General features: G+C 46.1%; 3 protein-coding genes across 3 annotated transcripts; 1 reads left to right on the top strand and 2 right to left on the bottom strand.

The window, feature by feature from the left end:
- Positions 1-485: 485 nt before the first annotated feature.
- On the bottom strand, positions 486-7,222 carry akap17a (A kinase (PRKA) anchor protein 17A). The gene is made up of 7 exons (XM_079731458.1): positions 7,107-7,222; positions 6,172-6,511; positions 5,730-5,948; positions 4,462-4,674; positions 3,820-3,968; positions 3,077-3,317; positions 486-2,184 (listed from the first exon to the last, which is right to left on the bottom strand). Exons 2-7 carry the CDS (start codon positions 6,496-6,498, stop codon positions 1,219-1,221), a joined length of 2,115 nt encoding a protein of 704 aa, XP_079587584.1. The 5' UTR covers positions 6,499-6,511; positions 7,107-7,222; the 3' UTR covers positions 486-1,218.
- A 1,667-nt stretch (positions 7,223-8,889) lies between these two features.
- Positions 8,890-12,163, bottom strand: sowahca (sosondowah ankyrin repeat domain family Ca). The gene is made up of 3 exons (XM_079734014.1): positions 11,336-12,163; positions 10,304-10,699; positions 8,890-10,113 (listed from the first exon to the last, which is right to left on the bottom strand). Exons 1-3 carry the CDS (start codon positions 12,125-12,127, stop codon positions 9,628-9,630), a joined length of 1,674 nt encoding a protein of 557 aa, XP_079590140.1. The 5' UTR covers positions 12,128-12,163; the 3' UTR covers positions 8,890-9,627.
- Positions 12,164-12,666: 503 nt separating this feature from the next.
- Positions 12,667-20,860, top strand: septin10 (septin 10). Its single transcript, XM_079732746.1, has 10 exons — positions 12,667-12,808; positions 13,370-13,481; positions 14,022-14,217; positions 14,540-14,726; positions 16,929-17,090; positions 17,630-17,726; positions 18,073-18,241; positions 18,450-18,582; positions 18,739-18,917; positions 19,586-20,860. The coding sequence occupies exons 1-10, from the start codon at positions 12,779-12,781 to the stop codon at positions 19,599-19,601; spliced, it is 1,281 nt and encodes a 426-aa protein (XP_079588872.1). The 5' UTR covers positions 12,667-12,778; the 3' UTR covers positions 19,602-20,860.

The following is a 20,860-nucleotide window of genomic DNA, read 5'->3' as shown; positions in this document are numbered from 1 at the left end:
CAATATTGTACATTAAACATGTGCATACTGATAAAAGCCTGATCTCAAAATGCCCAGCCAGTCACATTGTGTTTAACAGTGCATGTATAACAAGCTCACTCACATTTAACGAAAAGTGCTAAAATAACAGTGAATGGCATTAACACATGGCAACTTGATGAAACAAATCTGTATCAGGGCTCAGAGGGACATCATGAGTGGTAAGCAGTTGGAAATCAACTCAAATTACACTGAGGCTAGTCCAGAACCATAGAATCTACAATACAAATACCAGTAAATACTAAGCTCAAGGAAATATCCCAAAATAAATCCTGCAACTGTATAGGCTAAGATTAAATGTCACTGTGGTTTGATAAGACTGCTTTCATGCAGTGAAGAGTAAAAGAGCAAGAAGTGTGGCCCATATGCATTTGTTATGTAAACCAATGTACCCACAAAATAAAGACAATTCAGAATCTGCCATTTTTGGTTTTACACTTTATTTAAACAAATACTTTAATAACCCATGTGAATGTGCATAACATGCTCTCATTACATGGGCTGCATGTACTAGCGTGCGTTGTCCTTCGTTTGCTTCTAATTGTCATGTACTTGTCGTTGGCAAGTTTGATGCCTCAGACTTCCGTTGTTGAACAGCGAATGATGAGCAAATTTGAACAAGTCTACAGCAGGACTGCCGACATGTTAAAATGGGCTTTAGGAACACAATGGAATCTATTCGCAAAGCACGGCTGATACAATACTTTTGAGAGTACCAAAAGCATTGCAGCTCGTTACCGTTTTGTTGGGAATTTCAGCGATAAAAAAAACAACCTTATGATTAGTGACGGGGCCAGCAGCCATGAAAGAAAGAAAATAAAACTGTTTCACTTCATCAGATTTAAGATTAAAGTATCCAGAGATTCTAAAGGTATACTACTTACACTAACAAAGGCCGATGATTCACATATTGGGCTGAGGCAGTAGTAATGCCACTAATAGTCCACAGGTGACCTGCTGTGAGCTCTAGAGGGGAGTCATGGGTTCACTAAAACAACCGATATGCAATACAAAATTTGCAGCATTTGAGGTGTCTTTGAAATGAATAAAAGCAGATCATTTAGGCTAACAAATAGATGAGGAATTTCAACTGCACGTCATGACGGCCTGCCCAACCAGGTTTTTGGTACTGCAAATATTTAATAAACAATCAATCAGTAGGTTGATCACAGCACCATGTTAACGATGCCGAGAGCGACTGTCCCTGCTGCGGCTCCGGCTACGACGCCTGTGTCTGCTGTCGTGACTATAACTCCTCCTTTCCCGGCCCCGAGAGCTGCTTCGACTGTCTCCGCCCCTCCGCCGGCTCCTGCTCCGCCTGTGGCCCCTCCTACTCCGGCCATAGCTCCGCCCACTGCTGCTTCGGCTCCTATAGCGACTGGAACTCCTGCTGCTGCTGCTGCTGCTGCCGCCGCCGCCACGATGGCTGCGGCCACGACTCCGCCTCCTGTTGTCCCGACGACTGTGGCTCCTCCTGCGGCGGCTGGAGCTCCTCCTCCTCCTCCTGCTCCTGCTGCTGCTGCTGCTGCTGCGGTCGCGTCTCCTTCGTCCCCGGCTGCCATTCCTCACGTCGCGCTCGGAAGACCGGCGCTCCCGGGCCCGCTCCCCGCTGCTGCCGTGGCCCGCGCCTCGGCCCGTCGTCCCCTCCTCCCGTCTCCTCTCGCGCTCCGACCCGTCAGCCTTCCTCTTCTCCGACGAGCCCTTCTTCTTCTCCGCCCCCTGTGAGCCGACGCCGGAGCCCGCCGGCTTCTTGGGCTTCCGGCCTTTACGCCCTTTCAAGCAGTTCCCCGGGGCCACCCGGATGTCGTTGCCGCCGCCGCCGCCTCCCGGGAGCGGGGTGGGATCCTGGGTGTCCCCCGCCTCGGCTGCCGCCGGCTCCCCCTCCGTCGGGGGGGCGGCCACCGCCCCCGAGCTCTTCTTCAGCAGGTTGCCCAGCAGCTTCTGCCGCAGGTCGCGCTCCCGCCGCTGCAGCTCCAAGGCGCGCTCCTTCTCCGCCTCCACGCGCCGCAGCTCGTCCTCCTGCCGCCGCCGCCGGGCCTCCAGCTGCTGGAGGCGGGCGCGCTCCTCGTCCTGGCGGGCGCGCTCCTGCCGCTCCAGCTTCTCGCGCTCCAGCCGCTCGCGCTCCTGCTGCTGCTGCTTTACCGCCTGGGGGGGGGGGGGGGGGGGGGCGGGGGGGGCGCCAGTGGGTGGGTAAAAGGAGGCGGGCCCGTTAACGTTTCATTTAAGGGTCTTGAAAAGGGAAGCCTTTAGAGCCCTACAGAATATATACATATTTCTCCACAGCTCCCGTTACAAAACATAAGCATGACTAGAAAGGGCTACACAAAAGAATACTAGCCAAAACGTATGGCAAATAATGTCGTACACCTTCTCTCTGTCCTACAATGATGTCTTACGTGATTCCGTGTCTACGTTCACCATCGAGTCTTTCAAGTAACATCTCCAAAACGTCAAATCCGACGGTTAACAGCCGTGCGTTTGAAGGGCGGCGTACCACAACCAATCAGACGGCATGCAGACAACCTCCGACAGGACGCTCCTCCCGTAGTGCAACCCCAACGGACTGAAAAAACTCCTTTGTCCCCCGTGCCATTATATTGTACAACACCTCACTCGAAGGTAGGCGGCGGCAAGGGTGGACAGAGGTTGGGGAGGAACACCACCCACCGCATAGGGTGGTGTGATGGCACTATATCAAACACAACTTGGCTGTTTGATACACTGTATCCGGGGTATCGGTACGGTTTTTCTCACTGTTTAAGCACTCCCGCATCTAAATATTGGCTGGTTTACTTTTCTTCTTGTATATCGTTTCCCTGCATATATAGTATTAGCATATTGCATTTTGTACTTTTGCACATTTATTATTATCGATTTGTTTACTGCTTTTGCTCTAATTATATTTGTAACACGGTGTTTGCTGCTGCCGGAAGTGCAATTTCCTGAGGGAAACTTCCCCAGGGATTAATAAGGTTCCTCTCCATCCATGCATCCAGCGGCGCCGACAGCCCCAGCGTGCCCCCGGCGCCCCGCCCACCTTGGCCCGGGCCAGCAGCTCGGCGATGAGGCGGATGGACTCCAGGTTGCGCTGGGCCAGCAGCAGCCGGCGCTCCTCCGTGGCGATCTTCAGCTGCAGCTTCCTCTGCTCCTCGTCCTGCCGCCGCTTCACGCGCTTCAGGTTGCGCTTCTCCTCGCGGTCGCGCACCTTCTGCTCCCGCTTGCGCACGCGCTCCTCCCGCCGCCGCTCCCGCTCTTCCTCCTCCTGCTCCTTCAGCTTCCTGCGTTGGGGAGCCGCACGTCACGTGGGATGCGTTAAAGACACGAGAGGCTGGGGACGTCGTGGCAGGCGTTTGGCGTTTTAGAAGGTGGGTTTAGATGAGGTCAGTGTTTGTGTCAAGTGTTTCCTGTGAGTGTCTTGTACCCATAGGTTGACACAGTCGTGTGTGTTGTTTGACCGGCACTATTTCCTTCAGCAACCTCTAGTGGCTGGAGTTTCAGTTGTAGCATTATCATATAGCTATATCCTTTTCCCACATGGTTGGGGGGAGGGGGGTATTCTGTACCATAATAAAACGATTTATAGAGAAAGATCCCAGATGGATTGACTCATGCCTGATGCATGCAAAACTTCTTTGGTCCGAGTTTATTTTAAAGTAAAAACCTGCAGTAGAAAAGGTATATAATGCAGGACTAAGCTTTTTTAAGAAAAGCAAACTCTAGCACACTACTACTACTATTTTTTACTAAGTGTCGAGTCCCAGGTCTTCAGGTGTTTAGTACCTCTCCTCCTCCTTGCGTCGGTCCTCCTCCTCCTTCTCCTTGCGCTTCTGCTCCTCCCGCTGTCTCTCCAGCTCCTGCAGCTTCAGCCGCTCCTGGCTCCTCTGCCTCACAGCCGTGGAGCTCAGGTGCTTGCTGGTGTCAAAGGTGACCTGTGATGTGAGGGTAACGGGACCATTAGATCAAATATCACTCTAGTTCATTCATCAGCCATTTGGAGTGCATTATTGGTATGGTGTCTATGCTTTTCATAGCTTGCATTGATTAACCGCTGAGCCTTGGAACACAGTTGAACCAGTGCCAAGAGTCATTCCACTAAAAGGCCTCGGAGCTGTAACGTCTGACCGAAGACGACTATCCCATCGTGCTTAGCCCTGAGGCCATTATACAGGCCTACTCCATCTTTGACCACAAACAAAAAGGTGTTGACAGAAAACTCCTATTGTGATGTAGTTGAATCCTTCCCTTGTCTATAATGATTGGCTGATTTGTCCATGACTTGGATTTCTTCAGGTATAAGCTTTCGCTGCGGATAACAAATGTTTTAAGTTTACACAGCCTGTATTTTGCCTCGCCTTCATGGGAAGCAGCAGTAGACGGGACATGTTGTGAATCATGCATTCTGTTGTTGAGGCGTGCCAGTACCTTGATGTTGCACGCCATCGCCTTGCCGTCATCCCCCTTGAGCATCAGCTTCATGCCCCGCAGGGTGTCCATGGCCTTGGTGAATCCGTGGTACTCCTGGTACTGGACATAGGCCTCAAAGTAAAGGTGGCCACCGAAGCTGAACGTATTGAAGTTTTTGTCCGTCATTTCCTCCCTGTACGGGTCCAGCATGGGAATGTCCACGTTTCGCACCTAGAGAAGAAACCACCAGTATTGATTTAGTTGGGTGCATTGGTTGTACACATGAGTAGGGGTAGGTGCGTCGTCAAATGACATCCTGAGTCACCGTTTGTAAGGATAATGTTATAAAGTCATGGACTACTTCCATTCTGGTCCTTGATGTTAAAAATAGCCGAGAGGGGCCTTGGCACATGCAGTCTCAGCCTCCTCCGTTCATTAGCACGTCACCATATAACTTGTCCTGAGCATCTAAATGGCGCAAGATAAGCCCGCCAGTGTCTTTGAGAAAAATATGGTTCTCAATGGCTGTCAGCATCGTCACTCACAAATGTAGATGTAGGTCTGGCGCAATATGAATAAAAAAATTTATTCACACATGGAAACACATCCTTGTGTTTCTTCAGTCCGCCAGTGAATCTTACTTCTAACGTAGACAGCTGAGCAATTGCCATAAGTCCCATTTTCAATCATGTTTCTCCACGGTCCATTTTCCTGGGAGGACTGTTACCGCCTTGATTGGTTGTGCTTCCATGTTAATCAAGACCTTTATAAGAAACATCCTACATCAGTCCAAAATGTTTTACATAGATATTAATCAAGTAACCAGTCTCTCAGCTTCACCCTAAAAACATTCTACATCAGCGGCTGTCTGCTTCAGATCAACAGCAGCCTGTTCCACTCCAGTGCTCCAGAAAATGATGACCAATTATGTTTTTGTCCCTAGCTAGGCATAAAGTGTGCATGGTTTGGTTCATGTAAATGTAACTTCATTATTGTGCAAAAATGACATTAAGGAAAAAGTTAACACCACTGCAGGTACAATTTATTTTGAGTTGTAAAGAGAAAGAACATAAAAGAGCGGAGATATAGTACCTTAAAAAATAAAAATAACTCCTGTCTCTAGTATCCAAAAAGGCAAATTCAGAGGCAGGCACAGTCAACTCCAAATCGATTTTCTCAGAGCATTTCACTCACTAATAGCTGACCAACAACATACCCTCAAATGATATCCCTTCAATCTTACCTACGGCATCTTTAAGAAACAATTATAGTTATCAGAACCCCACCTTTCCGAATCCCTGGAAGATGGTGGCGAGGACCTCCTCAGAGGGGCGGTCAGGGTGCTGGCTGTCCTTCAGGCTGAACCAGCGGCACGGCAGACCCTCCAGGTGGATGGTGTCCGGCCGTTCCCCCGGCAACGTCTCGTTCATGTCCTTAGCGTCGCGAAAGAAGGAGTCCCAATCGTGCCGCGTCGGGAAGTCCATCTTGTTCTCCAATGCACGTACCTATTCAATGCCATATAAGGAGATTTAGGTAGCAAGAACCCACTACAAGTGCACTACTCATGTAAATCACCGGCTTACATTTAGGGCATGGCTTGACAAGACAACTTTTTCCAATGAATGACAAATAACAAAAAATTATAAATTTTGTAATGAATGTGAATAACTCGGAACAAAGAATCTACTACACTGAAAGACGTATCACCCCGCTCTTAAGTATACATACCTTCAGTATGTCAGTGAAGCCACTGAGTTTGATGCTTTTTCCGTCCAGACGGCTCAGAAGGGTCTTGACTAGCCCCTTGTTCTCCACCTCCCCCTCAAATCGGATAAAGTCCATGGTGCTCTTGGAGATGCGTAGGGCAGACAGCTGCTCCGGGGCCACCATAGCCTTTAATCTCTCCATCACCTCCCAGTTGGAGATGCTTTTGCCAGGTAGCTTGAGTTGCGGGAGAGCCACGCTGATGGTCATCTTGGCTGTAGGCTTGAGGTACAAATTGTGCTCTTCACAGAGGCACACCGCCTCTGCGGTATCATGGACTATGGTGGTCATCGTGCCACAAAGACTGATGGAAGGGAATAGAGCATAGCAAGCAAAGAGAAGTTCATATACACGTACATAAAAAGGCCATTCAACGGTACACATGACAAAATAACACATTTCCGGTACCATATTAAATACATTTAACAATGGTCGCCTACGCAGAAACTCCAACTACGCATAGTCTAGGCTTAACAAACTGCATAATGCCATTCCTTTTAGAGACATAATTATGCGGGTCTTTGCCGTGATGAAAAAATATATATCTGAAATACATATTTAAAGGTAACTTAATAGATGAGAAGTTAGCTAGCTACCTTGATGCACTGTTAGAAGAGAGTGGGAAAGGGCAAAGGTAAATGCTGTCTAAAGTGTGCCACTACCTTCTTTGCCGTATCAAAATACCACGTCAACTCAAGCCAGGCGTAGTGGCTCTTGATCTGTAGGTTGTGTGTACACTGCCATCGCCCACGGCAACTATTGTGTTGAAGGCAACTTTAACAATTGATAGTGTAGCTGAGCTAGTAAGCTAACGCTAGCGCGCTAACAAACTCCCCGGACTAAGAACTGCCCCCCAACATAAATATAACCACACTAACGGTGACGTTTGGCGTGCTTACCCATCCACAGTTGGCTACTCCACAGAAATACAAATACGTCGCATTTGTTATAAAATGATTTAACACGATGCTAGAGAGAAACACTGGGATGCCTCTGTAAAGGCAATTGAACTTTGAACTCCCAAAAAAAAAACGGAGCACAAGAATACTTGCTGTTATAAAATACTGACACCTTGTGGAGGTTAGAGGCATTGAGACAGTAATAGCCAACTTGAGATACGGTTCTAGTATTGGTTAATGATTAATTAGTTTGTCACTTTGTCTTACGTAGTTGGTCATTTATTGCAATAAAATAATAAAACCCTCTGTTGTTGTTTATTTTATTTTAAAACATGCATTTAAATAAAATAAATAACAGAGGATTTATTTGTTTAAATACAATAAATGTATTGTTATTGTACAATATTTAGTTTAGTCTATTAATCTGGATTATTTAGCCTAATAACAGTGTTTCCACTTCCTCTCAATGTAGCATTTCACTCAGCAACATTAACCGCTGTCTGATGGTTCATCCACACTTCCACCCTTATGGGGATTTCACATTGCAAGGGTCCAAGAAGGTGAAGCCTCCGGCCCTTACTCAGCACCATTAACCGCTGTCTGATGGTTCCTCCCCACTTCCACACAGACTTGTCTTGGACTTGACACTACATTTAGAGGAAGTGGACACAGTGTTTGAACGCAAAATTAACCCACATTAATAGACAACTAGTTTGTATTTTGTATGTTTGTGTAAAAGGTAGTTAAATACGACGTAATGTCATTGCACGCAAACATACAACTTGATTTGGGGAACCCCGTTTGACAAAGATTGGCATGGAGAGCAATTTTTCTAATGGCCATTATTCTCTGGATATAGGTCAGCAACACTGTGCTGCTGGCCTACTCGCTCAATGGCCCATTTGCGCAAGGCAAGTGGGCTACTGCATGTTTTTTTTTCATCATCACTCATCCCTTTCATGACCTCAGTAGCATGTTTTTGAGCAGAAGATGAAGGCCTGTGAAAGCTGCAATAAACATGTTTCAGTTTCAGTTTCCATTTTTTTGGCACAAAGCCTCTATGAAAGAAATGAGGGAAAAACAGCAGTGGTCTGGTAAAGACGGGGCCTTCAGAGAAAAGATATGATGAGCCCACACTTTAATAACCCTCGACAGGAACCAGGTTAAGAGATTATTCTCATTGGAACAAATTTTTTCCGCTATGCCGTGCCATGTCGGTTCTTTGGGAATATTTATTATTTATTGCTAACTTTATGAAATTTAAAATTGGTGTATTGGACGTCACACACTAATATTGTTAGCCAGGGTGTGTGTCCAAACAATAAATTCAAACTTATTCTTTAAACTCACACAGGAATTTGTAAAAAGGGAGAAAATAATAAAAACAAGTTCAGAAATGTAGGAAGGATCTTGGAAAGAGACCATTCCAAATCCACCCACACTTCACACAGCACACACACACACACACACACACACACACACACACACACACACCAGGTGCAGAGTGAAGCAAAGTCATTAATAATCCAGGACTGCTAACTAATAACCAAAGGATTAATAGTGGAAAAGGGGTAATTCATTATTAATTACAGTGGCGCAAGGACTTCATTTAACGCCAAATGGCAGGTAGACAGTTAGCAGTCAACTTTTATATTTTTCTTTTTATTCTATCTCCATGGTTAACAGAAAGAGACAAAGAAACATTGTGGCGAAGCGTTTTTCACATGACAGGAATTCACAGTAAACAGACATGTCCTCAAGATAAACGGGTGGTATACAGCTTAACATTTACCAACCCATACAGTACTCCAGTTATTTTGTGTAGCTATAAAAAAAAAAACAAGAAACGTGCAATTAAATCAATAATTATTTGGGACCACTTGGGTCCCCAAACACAAACACGGCATTCATGCCACTCAGGATGCATCAAATAAATATTAGTTTCAGAACTATATTTATAACAAACACATGCAATTGCACAAGGGAATAAAACATCTACGAAGAACAATAACAATAACTGAAGTACAAAGCAGCGATGTAACCGAGAGAAAAGACATGAAGATATGAGGGTACAGAATCATATATATTCAAAGTGACATGTGCAACACACAGAGAATTATCCTGAAAAGAATAATGCATTCCAATGTTAAAATGTTTAGTGTAAAAAAAAACTGCTGTTAAAAGTTTATTTCGACAATATATTACTTCTCTAAAAAAAGTTTCCGATCCAGCACCAGTGACTAAGAACTAGAAAAAGGGGATGGATAAATATTATTTCCACACTATCAGAAGCATGGTTAAGGGGAACTGCATATCTATATTCCAACTGGTAATTTCCACCACGCCTTAACGCCACTCTCACATCTGTAAATCAAACTTAGAAAAAAACAAGGTTGTGCTTTCGTGTTAATATTTTCCTATTTCAGTAGAAAAACAACAAAGGTCCTTCCGATAAACTCTGATAGCGGTTGTACATCCAACAATAACCCGTTCCGCCTGCGACGCGGGACTTCCGGCCTGCTCATCCAAACAGGCTGGACATCGGTCGGGTCCGAACAGGGCTGCACAGGGGCTCGTCCCCCCTCACCTCGCCGCTTTCCCTGAACGAGGGGCTGTGGATGATCTGGGCGCGGCGCCGCCCGCGGTGCAGCCGGGCGTTGAGCCGACCCAGGGAGGACTTCCTCTGCAGCGCGCCCGCCTTGGGTTTGCAGCTCGTGCCGGCGTCCGGTTCCGTCGCCTCGGCCGGCGGGTTCAGGAGCCTCAGCGGGTTTAGGTTGCCCGACTGGAGGGCTCTGGCTAGGCGCCACCCGCGGCCCGTCCCGCCGCCCCGGTCCGCGCTCTCTGCGTCTGTCCCGGGGGGCGCGCCGGTCGGGGACGTGGCCGCCACCACCCCCTGGTGATGGAGGTCCGCGGCCAGCGGGGGCGGCAGGTACTGGATGGCCTGCTTGCCGCTGTAGTCCCGCACTTCGGTGTCCGCCGCCCAGTCTGACACGAGCGTTCGCACAACCTGTCAGTCACCGGGGCGTTAACACATAAATGTTGGCCAAATAAATGATTACACGTGGTGGGGGTTTGTGGGGTCTCTGATGTAGTTTAAGCCAGCGGGCCTTTCTGTGCTCTGTGCAACAGGCAGGCCTGGGCTTGTTCTTAATTAGCATGCATCAAGGGGGTTACCAAAGTCCAACACTAAAACCAACCTGAGTGTGGCAGTGCATTGCAGCCAAGTGCATTGGCGTGTAGCCGGAGCCGGACCTGCCGTTCACATCCACAGGCACGGCGCTGTCGCGGGCGAAGGACAGCAGCTGGCCCAGCAGCTCCACCTTGCCCTGCTTGGCGGCCCAGTGGAGGCAGGTGAACCCCGTGACGAAGTCCCTCTTGGAGACCAGGCTGGGCTCTACGGCCAGCAGAGGCTGCAGGCTGTCCCACTGGCCGTCGGACGCGCACAGCATCCACTCGTGCTCCAGGGGGTCCAGGGTGACGGAGGCGCAGCAGTCCTCGTCCGTGGCCGAGGAGGAGAGCAGCGAGGCGGTGTCGCCGTCGCCCTTCACCGAGTCCCGCAGGCAGGAGCTGCGGTGGATCATGGACCTCCGCACCTGGATGGTGTGTTGACAAGATTATGGAGAAACATGGGGGAAATCAAATGTGAATTGAGCACGAAATCTGGATGAATGATGATGACTCAAAGATTAGAAGTTACTTCGTGGTGCACTCGCTCAGCAATTGGAATCAGCAATTGCATAACCTGTGTCTGATGTCCCTGTGGTTGGATTAACTGAACGTACATTCCACAATTTGTTTCTCTTTCTTCCTGCAACTCTTCTCTCTTATTGGTGCTGTCTTGCTCGACCTTGTTGAGCAGGGCATGCATAGGTTTGATTCCCACCCATGCTATGCATTGTAAGACGCTTTCATAAAAGCGGCCACTAATTAGCATACATTTCCCTTTAGCTGGTAGTGGATCATCGTAATGAGTAGGACTTACTGCTAAACAATGGATTTCTCCATGCATCCATCTATTTGTTTTCCATTCGTGATTATATTAGTGGATTTCAGTGGATTACTAAAGAAATGATGTACAATATATTCAAAAAAACCTCCCCTATCTAAATAGCACATATTAATATATGTGTCGCTGCTTGTGTATTTCTTTAAAAAAGGGTTTCTTTACACTAGTGCGAAGTGCACTAGCAAACGGAGTAAAGTCAAAGGTTGTACCCTGAGAACCCTACCTGAGGGGAGCTGCTCATCATCAGCTCGATAAAGTTCCTGCGACTCCCCTTGGGAGTGCTGCTATCTCCCAACGTATCGAGTCCCTCCCAGGGGCTGTCTTCTGAAAGCCCGCTGGTAAGCATGGCCCGCTGGGACCCCTTGGAGATCCGACGTCCGCCTCTCACCTGACAATGGTGTCCTACTGGGTGTGCTGGGTGGTCCAGCTCACTCCCTATAGCTGGTGCTGACTCTCGCCTTCTTCTGTCTCTCATTTTTACCTCTGTCCCTGCAAAGGTGGTCGTTGTATCAGTGGCCACTTGGCCATGAGTCGATGAGGCAGGTTCTTTTGATATGGCGACCCTAGAGCTGCTGACGTGAGGTTTCGGGTTATTGTCCACGAGCACAGGGGAAGTCGGTGATTTCTCCGTTGTTTGGTCTGTATTGTTCGGGTTACCATTAAAGCGGTCATCCGAGGTCTCGCTTAAATCCACAGTTGGCGCAGATGTCCTTGACAGGGAACTGTCATGCGTGTTTACGCCGTTGCCATTGCACTCCACAGCATAGACATTCGCATCGGTGTGCATCACCGCGTCCAGACAATCCATCTTCATGCACACGAATTTCACCCCGTTCTCCACTGTCACCAATGCTACGGCGTCCACAAGACGTGAAAGGGTCTCCCGATCCTTCGTCTGCGTCGAGTCATTTTTCCAAATCAATTCGAAATGATTAATTAACTCCATATGCTCGACCCTCCCTCCGCTTTTCATCAAGAACTCCAATATTGATTGTTCAGTGCAATCAGACGCCATTTGGAAGCATGTGCAGAGCAAATTGAATGGCAATCAAAATATGCCTGAATTACTTGACATTTGCGTTAAAAATATATATTTACTTTGCCCCACTCAGTGGTGGTGCCGATGACAGCATCTTCGTAATCCTCGTTCTCTCCTCCGAGGGTGAAATGTGTTCATGGTGGCAGACAGGGGTCGCAGTGGTGACAAAACCCGTCCACGCCCCTCTGGAAACTGGTCCGCTGCGGTGTCCATATTGGCTCCACTGTGCCCTTTAAAACCATTGAAAAATAAATCGAGGCTGAGCCAAGATGGCTACGCTTTCTAGCGATTCTGCGCTGTACCATTATAAACTAAAGGGTATAATAGTGTATACCACATGTATATATATTAAGAATGTCGTTATAATATACAAACGAGATATATTATTGAAAGGTATAATAATATATTTGATATGAAGTAAAAAAATAAATATCGATTAACATGTATTTAAATTTGAATTACCACAAAATGATCTGGCCAGCCCCCCATGGAAAGTGTACGGTGTGGTGTTCCAGGACGACCCGTGTGAACCATTTCGTATCCCAGTTATTTACACTCACTGTTGTCGTTGTTTTGCCCTGTACCCCTTGTCCTACTTAAACATAGAAACACATTTTTGTTGGCGCTATGAGTTCTTCTGATGTGGCTCGGCAACCGGTGATTATTTTTTTTGTATCCTCTCTCTATCCAATTGATAAATGAAATGAGCTAGGCCAGGCATGTTGGACAGGGTGTGTCCCCCGGCTTTCCCAGCTAACGCTAGCAGAACAAGCTAGGAAAGTGAATTTACTGTAGTTTAAAGTAACTGTGAACTGTGTTTTTTTAGTTTCCTTGATTATATGTGTGTGGCTTGTCATTACAACGATTGAATCCCTGCCATTTGGCTAGACTTGTGAGTTGGTAACTTTGGTATCTACTAACTCGATAGCTAACGCCAACGCCAACTTTGAGTTCGTTTCGTGTGTTTCTGCCAATTTTCTAAGATGCCACAGCAACAAGTTGGTCGTTTTGTCAATGGAGGGACAGTCATGTGCCATCAATAAAGTTGTGCTTTTGTATTTCTTTATAGTCATTCATTAATAGCATTACTTAACTACTTGCATTTAACTGCCACTAAAATTGATTAGTTACAATAGATCATTTACAGATTCCCCAACTTTCATGTTGACTATAGTTGGTTGCATATTCATTTTCTTGATGAATTTTGTCCTTGTATAGGATCCGTCCCGGTCCCTCTCCCTGTCTGGCCATGTAGGTTTTGACAGCCTTCCGGACCAACTGGTTAATAAGTCTACTTGCCAGGGATTCTGCTTTAACATCCTCTGCATTGGTACTTTTTACACACACACACACACACACACACACACACACACACACACACACACACACACACACACACACACACACACACACACACACACACACACACACACACACACACACACACACACACACACACACACACACACACAGATGGATCCATTAACTAATTAGGAAAAGCAGCTTTGTTGGCTGCTGTTTGGACAGATTGACCTGTAACCTAAAACATAATGGATTACATAGCTACTCTGTGTCATTAAGAACTAAATTATTAAGTGATACATTTGTTTTACATGTCTGAATGCCTACCCAGATGCAAACACTATTAGACCATTAATGAATTTCAACTTCCCAAGAATACAAACATTCATCCAATAATTTCAGGGAATCTTGATTGCTCTAACTTAATGTAAAGTTCAGCTTTTTGCCTGTTCAACCTGGTATACAGAGCTGCGGTTCTGTAATGCCATGTTGAGTTAGTTAGTGTGGCAGTAGAGAGGAGGTTTGAAACCCTCTTTCTTTCTTCCCATTTACCTTCTCTTTCCCTCAGGTGAGACTGGAATTGGCAAGTCTACCTTAATGGACACTCTGTTCAACACAAACTTTGAGAATTTTGAGGCATCCCACTTTGAGCCGCAGGTGAAGCTGCGGGCTCAGACCTACGACCTGCAGGAGAGCAACGTGCGCCTACGCCTCACTGTGGTCAACACGGTGGGCTTCGGGGACCAGATGAATAAACAGGAGAGGTGAGCTCAGGGGCTGGATGTAAAGGGGGGAGGGATGCACAGAGAAACCACAATGTGGCTCTACGTAGTCGTTGGAGAGAACATTTCTGGAACGCTTAGGGTATAATCCCAATTAGGGAAGGGGTCATGTACAAAAAACAAAGAAAATAATTGAACCTTAAAGCTACATTCTTTTTTTTCTCAATGTGATCTTAAACACATTCAGGCATTTGTTATGCATTGGCCTATCAATTCTCGATAATGTGTACCAATAAGCCAGGTACAGCATGATGTGCTCAATGACAGTAATATCTAATCTAAATAATGAAATCCTGCTGTGCAGTTACCAGCCGGTGGTGGACTACATTGATCGTCAGTTTGAGAGCTACCTGCAGGAGGAGCTGAAGATCAAGCGCTCCCTCCACAGCTACCACGACTCGCGCGTCCACGCCTGCCTCTACTTCATCTCTCCAACAGGCCACTCTCTCAAGTCCCTGGACCTGGTCACCATGAAGAAGCTGGACAGTAAGGTAAGGATGGGAAAGATGTAGCTACAGGATCACTGTTTTCCTATCTCCCAATTTGGCTTGTATGTCGGAATGCATCCACAGATTTTCGGTTGCTGATAGTCTGCTGTTGATGTTTAAATGACATGGGAGAGTTACATTCCAGTGCTCTTATGGTCCCAAAATTGTGGCGGTCATTGTGATTCGACATTGAGATGGACAAACCCTCTAGGCTAAGCAGGACATTGGAATTTGGACTACCGTCAGATCAGTGTGGCTTTTCCATATTGACTGTACTGTACTTTTTAAACTCAACATACTGCTGCATTCACAAAATGTGAAAATAGCTTTATGTTTGATTTCTTGCAGGTCTCACTTTATGCCGTTCATACACAAATTGCAAGGAAAGGTTCATAACTTACAGAATGGGATGCCAAAGAATCTGCTCTCAGGAAAAAATACTTCAACCCAGACAATTGAAGCGGCCATTTATTTCAACACGTATTTGCCAAGCCTCCTGTAGACTTTAGTTTATCCGTCATTTAAAGGCAGTCCCTCCTTTGGATCCCAGCTGAGTGCAGCCATCAGCGAGTGTTCATCACCTGCTGTGCGTCGTATCAGTTGAATAATTTCGGGCTGGCAACCCAATTATTACTCCATGGAAAGCCCGTTTTCAATTTCAACCCCAGCACGTTGAAGATGAAACTGTTTTTCATCCTTGTTTGTATTATAGGTCTAGGGATGAAATGACTAGGCATGCCTTCTTTGTGCATCAAAAACTGATTGGGATGTGTTTGTTTTTGCCCTCAGGCTCTGTGCTTTCATGTTTTGAGATGTTTTACATGGTTGCTGTGCGTGTTGTAGCCTCTGTCTGGCTTTAAGGTACAATGGGTCTGCTCCAAGTTTCAATTTGTCAAGACTAATGATGCTTTGGTGGCAATTAACGATAGCTGCTATTTACAAAGACTTCTGTTTGTTGACTTTATGTTCATCTGTTGAGCTATGTAGCTGTCAAAAGAGGCTCCTTCTGCTGTGTAAAGCCAGTGGATCAGAGACACTGCAGTCACAAATATTTTGCAATGTATTTCATCATTTCTTAATTGTGTTGCGGCAACTTAGCTGTGTTATGGAAAGCTCTGGCCCGAACATAGTGTGTACAGTTCCGAAACACCAGCCAAAACCAGCACAGTGGATGCCAACGAACCAGACATCAATGTTATTTATAACCATTGTAAGCACATAGCGATGCGTGTCCATGTTTATTTCTCAGACCCTTATCATCTCAGCATAGCTTTTTTTTTTTTTTCCTCTCTGTCTGTTAGAGAGGCACATTTTTGTTCACAGAAAGAAAAAAGGAAACGTTCAGCTCTTGTGGTGGTCTCAGACTTTCCCAGGCTCTGTGTGTGTCTGGTGTGTATTTTCTACGTTGTTGCGAGCTCGGGCCTCCACCATCGGTAACCCGGGGAATTAGCATGTCAATGGCTAGGAGTGAGAGCAATTGAGCGCCTCAGTCTCTCACACTAGCTGTCCCTTTGTGTCACTGTACAATTACAGGGAGAAAGAAGGGGTTTGGGACCGGACCACTGACGGGAAAAGATACTCGCTCAGCTGGACAGTTATTGGTGTGCGTGTGTGCGTGTGTGCGTGTGTGCGTGTGTGTGTGTGTGTGTGTGTGTGTGTGTGTATGCATGCGTGCGTGTGTCCGTTCGTGTGTGAGATGGCCGTTGCGGGTCAACAATGGACAATCACAGGGGCAGAGCGACGTCACCACACACTTAATCTATATTGCATTGACTCAACTAGGATTTTATACCCTTATGGGTGGGAAATAGTGAGTCCCCGAATTTGGTACGGTACAGACTTTTGTATGCATTGCAAAAGATTCAATCAACGTCAACTGAACAGACACACAGAAGAGTGCTGAGTATGCGAACCGCCAGATTTAATCTATATCGTTGTCAGTGGCCACATCCAAACAATAAGTAAACAAAAAAAGTTGTTTAGGGTACATTTTACTTTTTCTCTTTTTTTTTTAACACGATTTTAAATCTTTCTTTGTTTACTCAATATTTTGCAACTTTAATTTCTAAAAGGATTTATAATGATCATCCATTCTGTGTGTTTACGTCAAAACCGTAACAACAGAATGAGGGATATTTGGAATAGCGTGTGAAACAATGCATGCGTCTGTATTAAGGATCCACGTTTCCCCCCGCCCCACTGCAGGTCAACATCATCCCCGTCATCGCCAAGGCGGACACCATCAGCAAGAGTGAGCTGCACAAGTTCAAGATCAAGATCATGAGCGAGCTGGTCAGCAACGGGGTCCAGATCTACCAGTTCCCGCTGGACGACGAGACCGTGGCCCAGGTCAACACTGCCATGAACGTAAGACACGCGCACACACCTTGACTTCAATGTCACAAGAAAGGGTGTCGGCATACAAGAGCATACTAAAGAAGGAGAGCTCAGTTTTACTTACTGTATTGAATAAGAAGGATGTGTAGTTGCTAATAAATCAAACTTTAGCGATCCCATATTGCCATTTATTGCTTTACTTTCTCACTTTGGTACTATTTTATATATATATATATGTGTGTGTGTATATGTGTGTGTGTGTGTGTGTGTGTGTGTGTTTATCATGATTGTGTGATTGCCCATCTCTGACTGAAACCTCTACTTCCAATACATGATCCATGTTAAGAACTGGTCCCCGGCTCATCCTTAGCCTAACTATTGACTTACCTATTAAAATACCTTGAGCCACATTACTTGCATAGGTGCATTTGGAAGGAGTGTTGCTCTGTGCTTTTACAACCAGTGCCTGAATTGCAGAGTTGTGTGTGTGTGTGTGTGGGTCTTTGTATGGTTTAGGTCAGGTGTGTAAATGTGCTAGTTGTGAACTGTATGTGACACTGGGTCCCTAGGGTCTTCTGCCATTCGCCGTAGTGGGCAGCACAGAGGAGGTGTCTGTGGGCAACAAAATGGTGAAGGCTCGCCAGTACCCCTGGGGCGTGGTCCAAGGTGAGGGAGTGAAAGTGGTCAGACGATGGTAGTTAGTCTGTTTTCTGAAACTACAAAGTCATAGTTAAAAAATGTGGTGCGAAAAGGACATTTGATCTCAAATTTTCCCCTTAAGTTATGGCATTTTTGCACCATTCAAGCAGATTTATTAAGAACATTAAAACAACAAAATAAGTAATATTAGTGCAATTTAAATAGCTTGTTTAATCAGAGTTTGCCTTTGATGATAAGCCATGGTTCTGAGCAAGGTGTAGAAACCTTGGATGACATAAACTTTGACGTTGTTTCCCCTGCACCACCCTTGCATACTATCTTAATTTGTGTGCGGTGCCCCCCCCCCCCCCAGTGGAGAACGAGACCCACTGTGACTTTGTGAAGCTGCGGGAGATGCTGATCTGCGTCAACATGGAGGACCTGCGGGAGCAGACGCACACGGCCCACTACGAGCTGTACCGCCGCTGCAAGCTGGAGGAGATGGGCTTCAAGGACACGGACCCCGAAAGCAAGCCCGTCAGGTGGGACAGTGGGACACGCACGCACGCACACACACGCACACGCGCGCGCGCCCAGCCTCTCTTGCCCTTTGCTGTCGTTTTCACCGTGTGTGTGTGTGTGTGTGTGTGTGTGTGTGTGTGTGTGTGTGTGTGTGTGTGTGTGTGTGTGTGTGTGTGTGTGTGTGTGTGTGTGTGTGTGTGTGTGTGTGTGTGTGTGTGTGTGTGGCAGTTTGCAGGAGACCTATGAGGCCAAGCGACAGGAGTTCCTGCTGGAGCTGCAGAAGCGGGAGGAGGAGATGAGACAGATGTTTGTCCAGAGAGTCAAGGAGAAGGAGTCAGAACTGAAGGACTCCGAGAGAGAGGTAACGGGGGGGGGGGAAACACTTAAAAGACCATGACCATCTGACACAGTGAGTGAAGAAGCTCTGCGCGGGGGTGACCCCGATAGGCAGATGGGATCTAACTATTTGATGCGTGTGTGTGTGTGTGTGTGTGCGTGTGTGTGTTTGCGTGTGCAGCTGCAGAACCGCTTCGAGCAGCTGAAGCGTCTCCACGCCGACGAGAAGGCGGCACTGGAGGAGAAGAGGAGGCTGCTGGAGGACGACCAGAGCTCCTTCGGGAAGAGGCGCGCCGCCGCCCAGCTCCTGGCCGCCCAGAACCTCACCTCCAACGGCAAGAAGGACAAGGACCGCAAGAAGTAAGGGCAAGCCTCTCCCCTTTTATACACATCACACGGCGCCGACCAGCTTTTATCCACGCAACTCACGGCAGGGTTTAGTGGCGGGCGATTAAGTAGCAGATGGGGGTGTTAAACCCTGACTGCATAGACACCGCATCGGCCTTTTTGTATCGTAGGTCTGCTGTTTGAGAGGCAAACATTGGCCTGTAAACATTACTACAAAATGCATTTTTTTCATCGTAGTAAGCACTTTAACTTTTACATGTTTCAACAGTTTGAATGATTTTTTTATTCCAGGATTTACGATCCAAGTGGAGTAAAAGAAAAGTAGGATTTATTGGGTATATAACAATGACTCGTTGAAATTGTTAAAGTAAACAGGTGGTGCTTTTGTTCCACAAAAAACTCAACTTCCCCGTTGACTTTGTTTACAGGCCAGTCTTGGCCTCTCAAATGTGGCACGATGTTGATGTGTCTCAGCCAATGCACAGTCTATGTGTATATTGCAATTGGAAACAGGCAATCCAGAGGCTTTCGGCTTCTTCGGAGTGCGAGACCCGACTCACCGTTAGACTAAAACTAAATGAATTCTTGATTGCAGACATTACGGCAAAGCTATTGTAGTATACTAGAAATGCTATCGGAGACTCTTAGCTTGCTGACATTAATCTTTCTCTCTCCTTCAGCTCGGGGTTCATGTGAGGATCTCCACCATGACGGAACTCTGTACACAACCACGCAGTCCCGCAAGAGCATCTCCTCTGCCCTCATTGGCCAGTTTGTAACACTAGTCGGAACCAAAGGATGACCACCATTGTATGTGTTTGAGTGGGACACGTGCCAAAGTTAATTCTGTGTTTGCTTTAAGGTGTGTGATACACCAATAATCCTGATTTTCCATATTCTTATTTTGGTGGGATTTGAACTCACTTTAAGTCATGTATTTTTATATTTATCCTTTTGTATTTACAAGAATGCTTTTTCTTTGTGTACACCTGCGTTTTTGTGATTTTTGTAAATTGTACTTTTTACCGAACCGAGTTCAGTCCTCAAAAATGGTTCCGACTGAGCACCACTTTTTACACTAAGCCTGAGAAAATACAGGCTCTTATGAAGTAGAGGTTGTCCCTCCTTGACAAGTTTACCTCAACTTATGTCAAAGTATGAGCAATTAAAATTTAAATATTAATGCCTGACCCCAAATAGGGCCATGTTTGTTTTAAATTGAAGTTTGAGACTTCATAATATACAGCCCAGAAAAAGCGTTATATCCTCCACTTCCAGTGTGACTATTGCTAGTTACTAAAATATTCTAATTGAGTTTAAGAAGGGAAACTGGGTTCATACCGCATGGAATTCTGCCATAGTTATTTCTAGCATTTCTAATCCAATTACAGATGGGCTCTTCCCCTTGAAGTCTGTACTGCTCAGGATTGTACTACATTTTATATATATACCTATTTTATATATCTATAGAGTTTACCTGCCCATTAACTGTCTCTTGTTTCAAGAGATAGATGATATGAAAAGGAAAGAAAATATCTGGTTTTATTGAAACACGATGGAAGAAAATAAGCACTAAATTAGCTTTCTTTCCTCATCTTGTACTTGTGAAATGATTCAATTGAAAGATTATTCAGTTGACCTAAAGCAACAGCATTTTGGGTCAAGACCTTCCTTGTTTAAAGCAGCATTGTGTTCTGTGTGTGCAGCAGTTTGTGTAAGCCTCACACCACTGTGTCAGATTTAAGTAAAGGGTGAGTTGAACTAACATTTACTTGGAGCCAGAAGGTCCATAGTGGGTTACCATCCTCTAACACAGCTCACACCAGGATTGGCAAGCCCCAAAACACTTCCAATTATTTCTCTAGCCCATTTTTTTTTTACCAGGCTTCATCTAAAGAACAGTGTTATTGCGAAGTAATGTTTTTCTAATGTCTGAATAAATCTTTGTATTTTTG

This window comes from Pollachius pollachius, assembly GCF_949987615.1.
Source record: "Pollachius pollachius genome assembly, chromosome: 3".
In the NCBI taxonomy this organism is placed as follows: domain Eukaryota; kingdom Metazoa; phylum Chordata; class Actinopteri; order Gadiformes; family Gadidae; genus Pollachius; species Pollachius pollachius.
This window is presented reverse-complemented; position numbering and strand designations above follow the sequence as displayed.